The 12,773-nt window shown below is 52.2% G+C and overlaps 1 protein-coding gene across 1 annotated transcript in view; it reads left to right on the forward strand.

Moving 5' to 3' along the window:
• The window catches only part of GSDME (gasdermin E), a 35,711-nt gene extending 23,395 nt beyond the window's left edge, over positions 1-12,316 (forward strand). The window contains exons 6-10 of the mRNA XM_029070343.2: positions 1,873-2,061; positions 4,954-5,081; positions 7,396-7,603; positions 9,859-9,932; positions 11,633-12,316. Of these exons, the coding sequence (XP_028926176.1) occupies positions 1,873-2,061; positions 4,954-5,081; positions 7,396-7,603; positions 9,859-9,932; positions 11,633-11,878 (845 nt within the window). The 3' untranslated portion in view covers positions 11,879-12,316. The remainder of the gene's footprint in view (positions 1-1,872; positions 2,062-4,953; positions 5,082-7,395; positions 7,604-9,858; positions 9,933-11,632) is intronic.
• The last annotated feature ends 457 nt before the right edge of the window (positions 12,317-12,773 follow it).

Below are 12,773 nucleotides of genomic sequence, written 5' to 3' on the forward strand. Positions count from 1 at the left end.
GAGGTGGGAGAAGAGAGTAGATGAGTAGGAGAGAGAGCTGTTTAGTGGCTTACAGCAGATGGTCAGAAGTTTCTGCTTGATGTGAGGAAAAAATGGAATTCTTTCTGTGCCGAGCCACCCTCACTACAAAGTCAGTCTAGCTTCTGCAGTCCCCGGAGAGAACAGAAGAGCAGATGACCTCCCCCTGCCCCTCCCCGACCCCCAGCCCTTTACTAAGCACTCTGCATCTTAGACAAGTAGGAAGTGGAGCCCGGTGGTTGTGTCTTACAGTCTGTGGGTTAGGTAGAATTTTGATGCAGAATTTTGATGAATTTTGATGGAGAAGCGGCATTGCTTAGTGGAAAGAGCATGGGCTTGGGAGTCAGAGGTCATGGGTTCTAATCCCGGCTCCGCCACTTTTCAGCTGTGTGACTTTGCGCTAGTCACGTAACTTCTCTCGGCCTCAGTTACCTCATCTTTAAAATGGGGATTAAGACAGTGAGCCCCACCTGGGACAATCTGATTACCTTGTATCTGCCCCAGTGCTTAGAACATTGTTTGGCACATAGTAAGCACTTAACAAATACCATAATAATAATAATTATCATTATGCAGTAATCCAGGGATTTTTCAAGGATGGATCTGCCCCTTTAGGACTGGTTACTCTGGCCATTCCTCATTTAAGGTGGGGGCGTGCCTTTGGCAATCAGTACTGGGCATGTCCCCCCGCAGGGGGTCCTGGTATTCAGCCTGCCTGGGGTGATTGTGGTGGTCACCGTGAATGAGCCTACGACGAGGGTCTGGACCGTGTGTATCTCAAAGCCTTCCTGCCACACCGCAGTCTTTTCCTCCATAACCCTCCACGAGAGGACTGTTCCCAGGTGCCGGAGGCTGAAACCTTATTGTCTGAACGTATGTTGCGTGCACACACACAAACACACGCAGACACACAACGTTGTACGCACGCACACAATCTCACCCGCAGTCTCACGCACGCAAAGTCCCTCAAACGTACTCCCTCACACTCCTGCGCTCTCCCATGCTCTCACGTACCCACACTCGCACGTACACACTCTGTCTCTCTCTGCCTACATCCTTGAGTGCTGACCTTGATCCTGACTGCAGTCTGAATCCTCATCTCAATCCTGAGCCATAGCACCGACTGACTTACGACAATGTAGGAATGAGTCACGGATCTATTACATGTAGCCCACTCGGTTCCGCCAAAGAGCGTGTTTTCAGTACACGACTTGGTTAGAAAGTTGAGAATTAGGGGATGTTGGTCTGACAGGGCGAGTCTGTTTGGGTGCAGCGTGCTGCAGGGATGTTTGTGTTTGTGGGCTGGTGGCGTGGTTCTTGGCAGGTCAGGCTCATAGTGGACGGGGAATGTGTCTGCTTATTGTTGTATTGTACTCTCCCTAGTGCTTAGCACAGTGCTCTGCACACAGCGAGCGCTCAATAAATGCCATCGAACGAATGAATCGAATGCAGTATCATAAGGTACGTTTTCCTTCACCTGAATATCGGCAAGAACGCAACCCCCGCGTTATCGGAGAACTGGATGTATTAGATACGTGCTATTGTATTGTGAGGTTGATTGTTAGCTCCATCAGGAAGCTATTAGATACAGAAGTCTCAGCTCTCTGCATGAGCATCAGATCTGTATATGAGCATGTGGGGGTGCAGGTGAGGGTTTCTGACATCTTAAACTGTTCTTTCGTGCTCTTCAATGAAAATAAGCCACGCAGGCTCGTGTCTAGCGGAAAACTCTTCCTCTGACTTCTCCTCTTCTTCCACTGAGGCGGAAGAAATCGAGGTGAGATATGTCGAAGGTTGCCCGAAGCAGCTCGTGTCTGATTGCCTCTGTTCCTCTGCTTCTCTTTCCCAATGCAGAGTTCTGCCTGCTCCAAGAGAAACAGGGGGGCTTCGAGAGGAAGAGGGCAGGCAGCTTATTGCATCCGAACCTCCTGACCTCTGGAGAGCCGACCTTCCCCTATGCGCCCGATGCCGTGGACAGCTCAGGGTGCTCGGATGCCGGGAAGCTCACGCCCACGGAGGGCCCACTGAGTGCCTTCAAACAAGGTATTCCCCTTTGACTCATAGCTGATAAAGCTGGGGATTCATTCAGTCAGTCCGTCGTGTTTATTGAGCGCTTACTGTGTGCGGAGGACTGTACTGAACACTTACATAGTCGTACAGTACGACAATAAACAGACAATAAACAGACATTCCCTGCCCACAATGAACTGACAGTCTAGAGGTGGGGAGACAGACATTAATATAAATAAGTTAATTAATTACAGGTATGTACATAAGTAGTGTGGGGCTGGGAGGGCGGGGAGAACAGAGGGAGCAAGGGAGGTTGAAGCAGAGTGAGAGAAGAGGAAAGGGGAACTTAGTCCGGGAAGGCCTCTTGGAGGTGATGTGCCTTCAAAAAGGATTTGAAGGCGGGGAGGGAGGGATTCGCGTGGCTCACTGGAAAGAGCACGGGCTTTGGAGTCAGAGGTCATGGGTTCGAACCCCGGCCCTACCACTTGTCAGCTGTGTGACTTTGGGCAAGTCACTTAACTTCTCGGTGCCTCAGTTACCTCATCTGTAAAATGGGGATTAAGACTGTGAACCCCACGTGGGACAACCTGATTCCCCTGTGTCTACCCCAGCGCTTAGAACAGTGCTCGGCACATAGTAAGCGCTTAACAAATACCAACATTATTATTATTATTATAATTGTGTGTCGGAGTTGAGGAGGGAGGGCGTTCCAGGCCAGAGGCGGGATGTGGGTGAGGGGTTGGAGGTGAGATAGATGAGATCGAGGCACAGTGAGAAGGTTAGCATTAGAGGAGCAAAGTGTGTAGTCTGGTTGGAGTAGGAGAGTAGCGAGGTGGGGTAGGAGGGGGCTGGCAAGCCATGGGACAGGGAAGCTTTCCTGCAACTGGAGTGGAAATGACCAAGAATCATTACTTTAAGATGGCTCAGAAGGAGATTCCTGGGAAACTTTTGAGCGAGTTGGCCGGGACCCATTTCAGCCCATCCCTGGGTGTTGTTGGGGCTCCCCTGGGTAGGCAGGAGCGAATGGGGCATAGCAGGATCTTTGCTTTTATCCTGAAGTCCTTCAGTAGGTGACCTAGGCAAATTCAGTTTTTGCGGTGACCGGGGGGATAGATTAGATTCTTTTAAAAAAAAAAAATTTTTTTTTGGTATTTGTTAAGCGCTTACTATGTGCCAGGCACTATAAGCTCAATGTGGGCAGGGAATGTGTCTGTTTCTTGTTATTTTGTATTCTCCCAAGTGCTTAATACAGTGATCTGCACACAGTATATGCTCAATAATTAGGATTGACTGACTGTACTAAGCAATGGGGTAGATACAAGCTAATCAGGTTGGACACAGTTCCTGTCCCACATGGGGCTCAGAGTCTTAATCTCCATTTTACAGATGAGGAAACTGAGGCACAGAGAAGTGAAGTGACCTGCCCCAAAGTCACAATGCAGACAAGTTGCAGAGCCAGGATTAAAATCCAGGTCCTTCTCACTCCCAGGCCCAACCCCTCTCTCTGAAAATGAAACAGAGCAACTCCTCTTGGCCGCTAGTGCTGAGAGAGCTGAGATCGAGGGAATCCACCCTCACAGAGCTGTTCTTGGAGTGATTTGAGGGATATTGCTGTCATGAAGTCCTGTTATTGGCTGGCATAAAAATGGCTTGCCTGAATAGAGAAGGAAAACTGATGCAAATGCTGGGGTGGAAAACAAAGATCCAAGCTAAGATGCACATGCAAAATCCAGCGAGCAGAGGGAGCTGGGTGCCACAGCCAGGATGTCTAATGAGCTGGAAGCGATGAGGGGCCACAGACTTCGCCAGTTGGGCCTCAGTGACCGGGGCACCGGCCGGCTGAGACCGAAGAGGAGGAATAGTTAAAAGGCAAATGGTCAGTTTTGTGATTAAGAGAAAGGGGGACTTGGAAAAAGATTGTGCCTTAAATATAAATGGGACATACAGTCAGCAATAAAACAGGAATCTAAATAGCCTGCATTATTAAAATCAGACTGCCTGCAGTCTCACAGGTGAACGGACCTGTGTCTTTATGCTGGGTTTTTCAGAGATTTCTGCAGACACGAGGGTTAGGCTGGCAGCCTGTGTTTATCACAGTGAATGACAGTGACTCTTGGAAAAGCAGTTGATCTGGCTAATGAACACCCAACTGGCAACCATAAGAAATAGGAAAATCTGAAAGCCAGGCATGTTCTAGGAAACAGAATTTCTGTCCCGAGGTGGTGGGGGGGGGAGGGGGGGCTCTTTCCCTCCCACCTCTCCAGCCTGTTATGGGGAAATCAGTGTCTCAGGTTGACTTTTACAAGCCTAGCATCCCCTTTGAGGAAGAAACACCATACTAAGCGCTTGGGAGAGTACAGTATAACAATAAACAGGCACATTTCCTGCCCACAGTGAGCTTACAGTCTAGAGGGGGAAGCAGCCAATTAATATAAATAAATACTTTACAGATATTCATTCTTTCATTAAGTTGTATTTATTGAACACCTACTGTGTGCAAAGCACTGTACTAAGCGGTTGGGACAGTACAATACAACAGACACAGTCCCTGCCCATAATGAGCTCACAGTCTGGGGGATATGTACATAAGATATAAGATATGTAGATATGTACATAATTGCTGTGGGGTTGCGGGTGTGGAGGTGATGAATAAAGGGAGCAAGCCAGAGTGACGCAGAAGGGAGTGGGAGAAGAGGAAAGGGGGGCTTAGTCAGGGAAGGCGTCTTGGAGGAGATTTGCCTTTAATAAGACTTTGAAGTCGGGGAGAGTAATTGTCAGATTTGAGGAGGGAAGGGGTTCCGGGCCAGAGGCAGGAAACGGGCCAGGGATAGGCGGCCACGGGGTCATGGGTCAAGCCCCTGGAGCAAGCGCCGGTGCTACTCTCCGCGAGGCCGTTCTGAGGGGCTGCCTGTTTTCCACTGGCAGAGGCAGCTGTGTTGGAGAGGAGGTTCCATGCCTTTGAGGACCTCCCGGAGCAGCACCGGAAGGCTCTGGGTCACATCCTCCACGAAGCACTGAAAGACGAAGAATTACTCGCTGCCCTCGAAAAAGCGGTAGGAGAAAGAACTTTCCTCTTCACGGATGTTTCACTCCCAGCCACGATCGTCCTTTCTGGGCTGCCAAGACTCTGAAGGCCTCTGGGGAGCCATCCCGCTCCCACGTTTCCTTGCCGAGAGGCCTTTTCCCAAACAGTTCTGCTCGTTCTTTCATTGTCGTCATCTTCTTCCTTAGCTTTCCGAGCTCCCCACGGAAGCTTGGTCAGCGGGGGACCCGTGGGCGGGCAGGAGGGGGAAGATGAGGTCTCCCAAGAGAGAGTGGAGAGAGCCAGCCCAGACAGCCACAGCCACTTGAGGTCCAGAGGAACAGGGGGCGTTTGTGTGCCGGCTCAGTGATCTAACCAGGTTTTCCCACTCAGGCGGATTCCCGGATCCATTCTGTGGTGCTCTCTGCCCTAGGTCCCCCCTCCCGCCCAGCCTCCCCAACCCAAGCAGCATCTTTTTGGGTGAAGGGAAGCATTTCTATTCCCCAAGCGCCCACTTGAAAGCCTTAGTAAACTGGTGCTAAGTGCTCAGATTGTGCTCAACTTGATGAGAACTTTTTCTAGTCCTCTGCTCTCCCCGAAACCAGATTGTGTCAAGGAGCCCGGTTTCCCAGGTACCGAGGGGGGGGAAGTTGGATTGGTCCCACCGTGCCCAGAGTGAACAGTGCCGAGTAGCACTGCTGTATCTTCAGGGGAGTTGAAAACCTCCTGGGCCGCTAGCCAGGGAAGACGCACGTATTTCCCCAAACCCCGTGGAATTCACTTTCTCAAAATGCCTTTGTCAGGCTGCACTCCCAGCTGGAGTGTCCGGTGCCTAGGTGGCCAGAGGCTCCGTCAAGCACTAAAGACATTCGAGGTGGTAGGCAGGGTGGGGTGGGCGTTAGCCAACATTCCTGCTTTCACTGGGCCCCATCTGTCCGCAGGGGAGGAGTGGGGAGGAGAAGAGGGGGTGTATTGAGCCGGCACGATCCTTCATTCATTCATTCGGTCGTATTTATTGAGCGCTTACTGAGTGCAGAGCACTGTACTAAGCACTTGGAAAGTACAATTCGGCAACAGATGGAGATAATCCCTACTCAACAGCGGACTCACAGTCTAGAAGACAGGCTCACAGTCGGGAAGATCCTTCCAGACCCACAGGGCCTCCGGTGCCAGGGCGGGAGCAGGGCTTCCACGTGGACTGCAGGGGTGTGCTTGTGTGTCTGTGTCTGTGTGGCATCCACCACTGTAGTCACCATGCCTGCCAGCTGATCCTCTAGGCAGACCCTCAAGGGGCCGGAGAGCCCCAGACCAGGCTAAGGTCCGGCCCTGATCCCTGCAGGGCTCTAGCTGTGAGGGTTGGTTTCAGAGGGCAAAAATAAAGTGAGTTTGGCTCAAGTGAACCGCCTTCACCTTGTGAGATGCTGGCGGAGTCGATCTCTGGGCTGACATCAGACAGGCTGGGTTTCCTGACCTCAACTGGAGAGTTCCCGAAGCCCCCTCTCCCTGCCTCACGGACTTCTCCTTCTCTCCCCTTCTTTCCCCACCTCTTCCTTCCCCTCCTTGGGAAGGGACGGGCGATGGCCTCTGTTGCCCTCAGCCCCGTAGGCTCCGCTCCTCTGCCGCCCACCTCCTCACCGACCCCCGTTCTCACCTATTCTGCCGTCGACCCCGAGCCACATCCTCCCGCTGTCCTGGAATGCCCTCCCTCCTCACCTCCGCCAAACTAATTCTCTTCCCATCTTCAAAGCCCTACTGAGAGCTCACCTCCTCCAAGAGGCCTTCCTAAACTGAGCTTCCCCTTCTCCCTCTGCTCCCTCTGCTGCCTCCCTACCCCGCCTTCACCTCTCCTCAGCTAAACCCCCTTTTCCCTCCCTTTCCCTTTGCTCCTCCTGTTCCCCTCCCCTCAGCACTGTGCTCATCTGCTCATTTGTATATATTTTTATTACCCGATTTATTTTGTTAATGAGATGTACATCCCCTGGATTCTATTTATTGCTATGGTTTTTGTCTGTCTCCCCCGATTAAACTGTCAGCCTGTCAATGGGCAGGGATTGTTTCTATCTGTGGCCGATTTGTACATTCCAAGCGCTTAGTACAGTGCTCTGAACATAGTAAGCGCTCAATAAATACTATTGAATGAATGAAGCTGAAATCTGAAGTCTCTGAGAGAACTGGCAGGGAGGCAGGTGGGCAGGGCTACAATGACCGACCCCTCTGGGGTGGCATTTTTGGTGGGAAAAATAAGGGCTCTTGCTGAGTCATTGGGCTTCGTCTCCAGATGTGCAGTGCTCAGGGGATAGAGCCATCTGACTGACTGTCTGCCTGTCTCTGTGTGGCCCGTGCAGCTGGAAGACATTTGCACAGGAGGCTCCCTCCAGCTGGGAGAGGACCAAGACCTGCAATCCTTGCAGCAGCAGGAGCATCTGGTTACTTTCCTGCAGCTAGTGGGCTGCGCCGTGCAGCCGGGGGCTCAGCCACAACTTCCCCAGGAACCGACGCCCAGGAAAAAGGAACTCCTCACGACGGCCTACTTCTTCATCAGCGCCCTGGCAGGTACGGACCGTCTGCAGGCTCCCGCTGATGGAGAAACTGGAAGGGGCCGTGGGAGAAGGGAGGGTTTCTTGGTGTGTTTTTTTAGGAGACGGGGAGACATGAGCATGTTTGAAAGCAGTGGGGAAGAATCCATTGGAAAGCGAACAGTCGAAGATGGCGGTCAGGGAAGGAAGATGAAGGGAGGGGACAAGTGTTTTGATAAGATGTGAAGGCATGGGATTAGAGGCGCAGGTGGAGGGGGGAAGATTTTGAGAGGAGCGATCCCTTGACATACTGATGGGAAAATTGGGAGAGTCAAAATGGGCATAGGAAGAGGGTGGGACTGGAGAGGAGCAGGGGAGATTTTAGGGAGCTCACGCCTGATGGTTTCAATCATAACAAAAATGTATGTGGCAGAGCAGTAGGGGATAGAGATGGGGCTGGGGGAACAGGAAGTTTGAGGGAGTTAAACACCTTGGAACGGCTGGCATGGCAATGGGGATGGAAGTCGATAAGGTTGGAGAAGTATTGCTCTTAGGCGGAGGAGAGGGCAGAATTAAAGCAAGCGAGGATGAATTCCGATGGATAAGGTCAGCCTGGAGTCCGGATTTCCTCCAGCACTGTTCCACAGCTCGAAGACGAGAGCGGAGGAGACATACCGTGGAGGTGATCCGGGGCCGTGGGTCAGTGGTGTGGTGGGGAGACAGGGAGTCGAGGGAGTTGGGTTCTGTGGAGAGGGCAGTGTTGAAGGTGTCAATTTGTGTGTCAAGAGAAAGTAGTTCAGGGATGGAGACCAAATGGGATATGATCAGTCATATTTATTGAGCACTGCTTGGCTCAGTGGAAAGAGCCTGGGCTTCGGAGTCAGAGGTCATGGGTTCGACTCCCAGCTCTGCCACTTGTCAGCTGTGTGACTGTGGGCGAGTCACTTAACTTGTCTGTGCCTCAGTTACCTCATCTGCAAAATGGGGATTAACTGTGAGTGAGCCTCACGTGGGACAACCTGATTACCCTGTATCTATCCCAGCGCTTAGAACAGTGCTCTGCACAAAGTAAGCGCTTAACAAATACCAATATTATTACTATGTGCAGAGCACTGTATTAAGTGCTTGGGAGAGTACAATAATAATAATTATGATACCTGTTAAGCACTTAACTATGTGCCAAGCACTGTTCTAAGCACTGAGTAGATACAAGTTAATCAGGTGGGACACAGCCCCTGTCCCACATGAAACTCACATTCTGAATCCTCATTTTGCAGATGAGGTAACTGAGGGCCAGAGAAGTGAAGTGACTTGGCCAAGGTCGCACAGCAGAGATGTGGCGGAGCTGGGATTAGACATGTTCCTTGCCCTGAAGGGTTTCTCGTTTATTAGCGTGAACATTGAAAGGGATCAAAAGATTGGAGGTCTCTGTGAGGAACAGGACCGATTGGGGGGGGGGGGGGGTGTTCCAGAGAGAGAGGAGGCGGTGGTTGGATAGAGGGATTTCAGAGCTGATGAGGATAGAGATTGCAATGGTGAGAGATGATGGGATTGAGCAAGTGTCCAAGTTGGAGTGGAACAGGAGGTCGTTGGAGATGAGGATTGAGAAGTGGACAGTGGAAGGGTCACTGGGGAACAGGCCGGGCACGATGGTGCCTTCTCCAATCAGATGTTTCCCTTGTGAGGTTTCCTGCCTGAACAGAAACCCTCCCCTCGCCGCGACGACCATTCCTCCTCTACTCTCCCCATTTCCCCGACCCACACAGCCCTGTAACGAGCCCACGGGACCCGGGCTCCGAGCCCGGGAGCCCCCACACCACCCGGCTCTGTGTTTTGCGGGGGGGTTTCTTTGGCTGGGTCTGTTCTCGGCTGCTTGCGGGCCGTTAGGGTCCCGCGGCCAGGTGCTGGCTCACAGGAGAGGGGGCTGAGGGCTCTGGGCTGGCCAAGCCCACTCCTCTCACCGGGAAGCGACTTCCCGTTCTGGCGTCCTCCCGGTGCCGCAGGCCCAGACCTCTTGTCTGAAGGTCACTCTAGTGGGAGAGAGACCCTTCAGGGCAGGACGTCTCTGGGAGTTTCCCTGCAGCCCCACACTCGGCCCCTTTCTCCAGACGGCGCTGGCCACCCCTTAGGGGCTGCTCCCAGAGGCCCGGAGGAGAAAGAGTGGCCGTCGGTGAGTGGGTGGGGTCCCTTGTGAACCTCTCGAGAAACCCTGTCTCCATGACTCGGAGCAGCAGGACCACGGGGGAGGGTGTGCGGTTTAGAAGTGACCCCGGCGTCCCCTCTTCTCCGCAGAAATGCCCGATTCATCACCGGCGCTGCTGGAGACCTGCCGTGAGCTGCAGTTGGTGCCCGCGCTCTGCCGCCTGGTAAGCAGAGGGCCGCCCAGGGCCCCCAACAGGGTGGGCGGCAGCTTCTTGGGGTCGGCCCGGGGCGGGAGGGGCACTACAGCGTGGCTCAGTGTAAAGAGCCTGGGCTTCGAAGTCAGAGGTCATGAGTTCGACTCCCGGCTCTGCCACTTGTCAGCTGTGTGACTTTGGGTTAACTTCTCTGTGCCTCAGTTACCTCATCTGTAAAATGGGGATTAACTGTGAGCCTCACGTGGGACGGCCTGATTATCCTGTATCTACCCCAGCGCTTAGAACAGTGCTCGGCACATAGTAAGCGCTTAACAAATACCAACATTATTATCTGCCCAGAGATCACCAGGGAATTCAGAGGAGCCAAAATCAATCCACTGCCATCTTTCCAAGCACGTCATTCGCCCGACTGCCCTCGGGAAATGTCATCAAATGAGACCCAAGTGGAGTTGATGGCCCTCAGCCCCAGGAGGAAAATACCACGTTTTTCTTGATTAAGAACAAATTGTCTCATTAATGAAAGCCCGTCAGTGTGGGCCGTGGCCCCGGGAGGAGTGGGGGGGCCTTGGCTCTGGGAAGGCAGGGGCTTTTGGGCTTGGCGGAGCGGAGCTCATCTGCGAACAGCTGCGCCGGTAAGGGGCGGTCGGGCCTGCTGCCCCCCGCCACCAGACCTCACCTCCAGAGCCCAAAGAGCAGTCGGGCAAAGGTGCCAGGGAAGGGCTCAGTGGCTTGGGCGGTCCTCGGGCTGGGGGCACAGAGCCCCCTCGGCCCTTCCTTCACACTGTGGCGGTAAGAAGAACAAAGGCTGCCGGGTTCTGGAGAAACAGCATACTTGGCAAAAAAGGAATGCGGTAGGCACATCCCTACCAAGAATTACCCGGTGTAGGGTTCCCAGAGAGGTGCCTCGCTTTTACACAGTGGAGCGCCCTAAAGTGGTACTCAGACATTCTGGCAAGCTCGTGGTTGAGTGCTCTGCACACAGTAAGCGTTCAGTAAATACGATTGGACGAATGAATCGAATGAGCATCAGTGTCGGTTGCCCGCCCCACTGTCGGGAATGTGGGCCTGGGCGTCGGATGTGGTCGAGTGAAGGGAATCTCCATTCGTGTGACTCGGGCAGGGCCCCCACGGGATTTTCCTAGCAGGTTGGCTGGAGCCTTGCCTAAGAGTGAGGTTTGGAAGAGACCCCCCCTCCTCAGGCTCGGAGCACCCCGCTCACTTCACACACCACAGCTAGCTTGCTCCAGGCCAGACTGGTCTTTTCAAGGGTGCCTGATGCGTCCTGAGGCTTTTCAGAAATTTGGAGGGCTCTGCTTGACGGTCACGTCGTGTGTCAGCAGTGAAGAGCGGACTGAGTGAAGTCCCTCGGTTCTTGGGCCGTGGGCCGTCTGGGTCCGGCGGCGGCGTCAGAGAGTATTTGCTCATTCCCGAATCGGACACCTGTTATTAGTGTTTGATAAAGGAGGTCATCTAACACGTGTTCAGGAACAGTCAATAGAATGAGCCCCAGGTGGAATCAGCACATCTTTCATCTTCCGTTAGGCCGCCCAGCTGGATTTATCGGCTCCGTTTACCGTAAAAATCTGACAAGTTAGTTTAGGGAGGTTTTTCGAGATGCGTAGTTTTATCATCTCAAACTGTCGAAAATGAACGTCGTCAGCCTGCAGCACGAGGATGAGAGGTTTAATGTAGTCTGTGTTTCTTTTCAGCCCAGGATCACAGCTGCTGATGGCTCTTCTGCCCTCCAAGACCCCACCCTCGCCCCTCTTGCTGACTTAGAAAGATTTGGGATTGTACAGAGGTTGTTTGCCTTATCAAACATTAACCTGGAAAGAACGAAGTCATCGGTCAAAGCCACCATCGTGAAAGAACCGAAATTTCGCCCTCTGATTCTTTATATAGTGCTGAGTGGACTTTGTGCTCTGGACCGTCATCGCCAGAATCAGCCTCAGTAAACGAGAGGTTTGCTTTATGGATTTGTTGGAGAGTTTGACGTCTCCTGAACCGCTTGCGTTAATTACGGAGTTCTTTAGGGTGTGAGAAATTAACATTTGGGCTACATGGAGCAACACGGTCGCTCTAAGATTCTTATCCAAAGTGCGGGGGATTTTCTTTCCAGAATATGTCCAGCCTTTTTTTTATTATTGTTACCTTTCTCCTTCCTCCCATCACCATAAAGAAAATGGCACTCTCATGCCAAAAGTGCACTTCAAGTCATTATAAATGGGGTGTGAGGACAGTTACTTATCGGAGCTAATGCACTCCCCTGGATGTGACCGGCTCATAGGAGAGTAATTGAAGAATGAACTGTTAATGGGATTTGAAAGTAGTATACGACTGGCTTAATTTGTTTGTGAGCCCGTATTAAATATGGGGATGGACTTCAAACTGAACTTAACTTGTCTTTTAAGACTCACTCAGGAACTCCGTGTGCATTCCAACAGTCTGAGGATGTTCAAAGGAAGCTTTGAAGTGATTGCTCTGCCCTTTTTATTGGGAGACTCGGGATGTCATACTCTCTCTCTCCTGCTTTGTCTCTTGTGTTGACCAGAATAACGTGGCCTCTAGGAGAGTAACTCCAACCATCTCAATTAATTCAGTGTAAACCCCTTCGTTGTCTCGCCTTGAGCCTAAAATGGAGGATCGTATATTCCTTAGCGTTGCTCCCCTTCCTTTTCTCCCTTCCAGTGGGTAGAAGAGTAATTTGAGCTGAAACCAACCAAACTGATCTGCTCAGCACCCGCGGCAGCAGAGCCATTCAACTTTACTCACCCCTTCTATAGCTAACATCAAGCCTCTTTACCCTTTCACAACTCAGCCCCCTTCTTATATTTGCCCTCCATCCTGCTT

The sequence above is a fragment of the Ornithorhynchus anatinus genome, chromosome 8 (genome assembly GCF_004115215.2).
Source record: "Ornithorhynchus anatinus isolate Pmale09 chromosome 8, mOrnAna1.pri.v4, whole genome shotgun sequence".
Classification (NCBI taxonomy): domain Eukaryota; kingdom Metazoa; phylum Chordata; class Mammalia; order Monotremata; family Ornithorhynchidae; genus Ornithorhynchus; species Ornithorhynchus anatinus.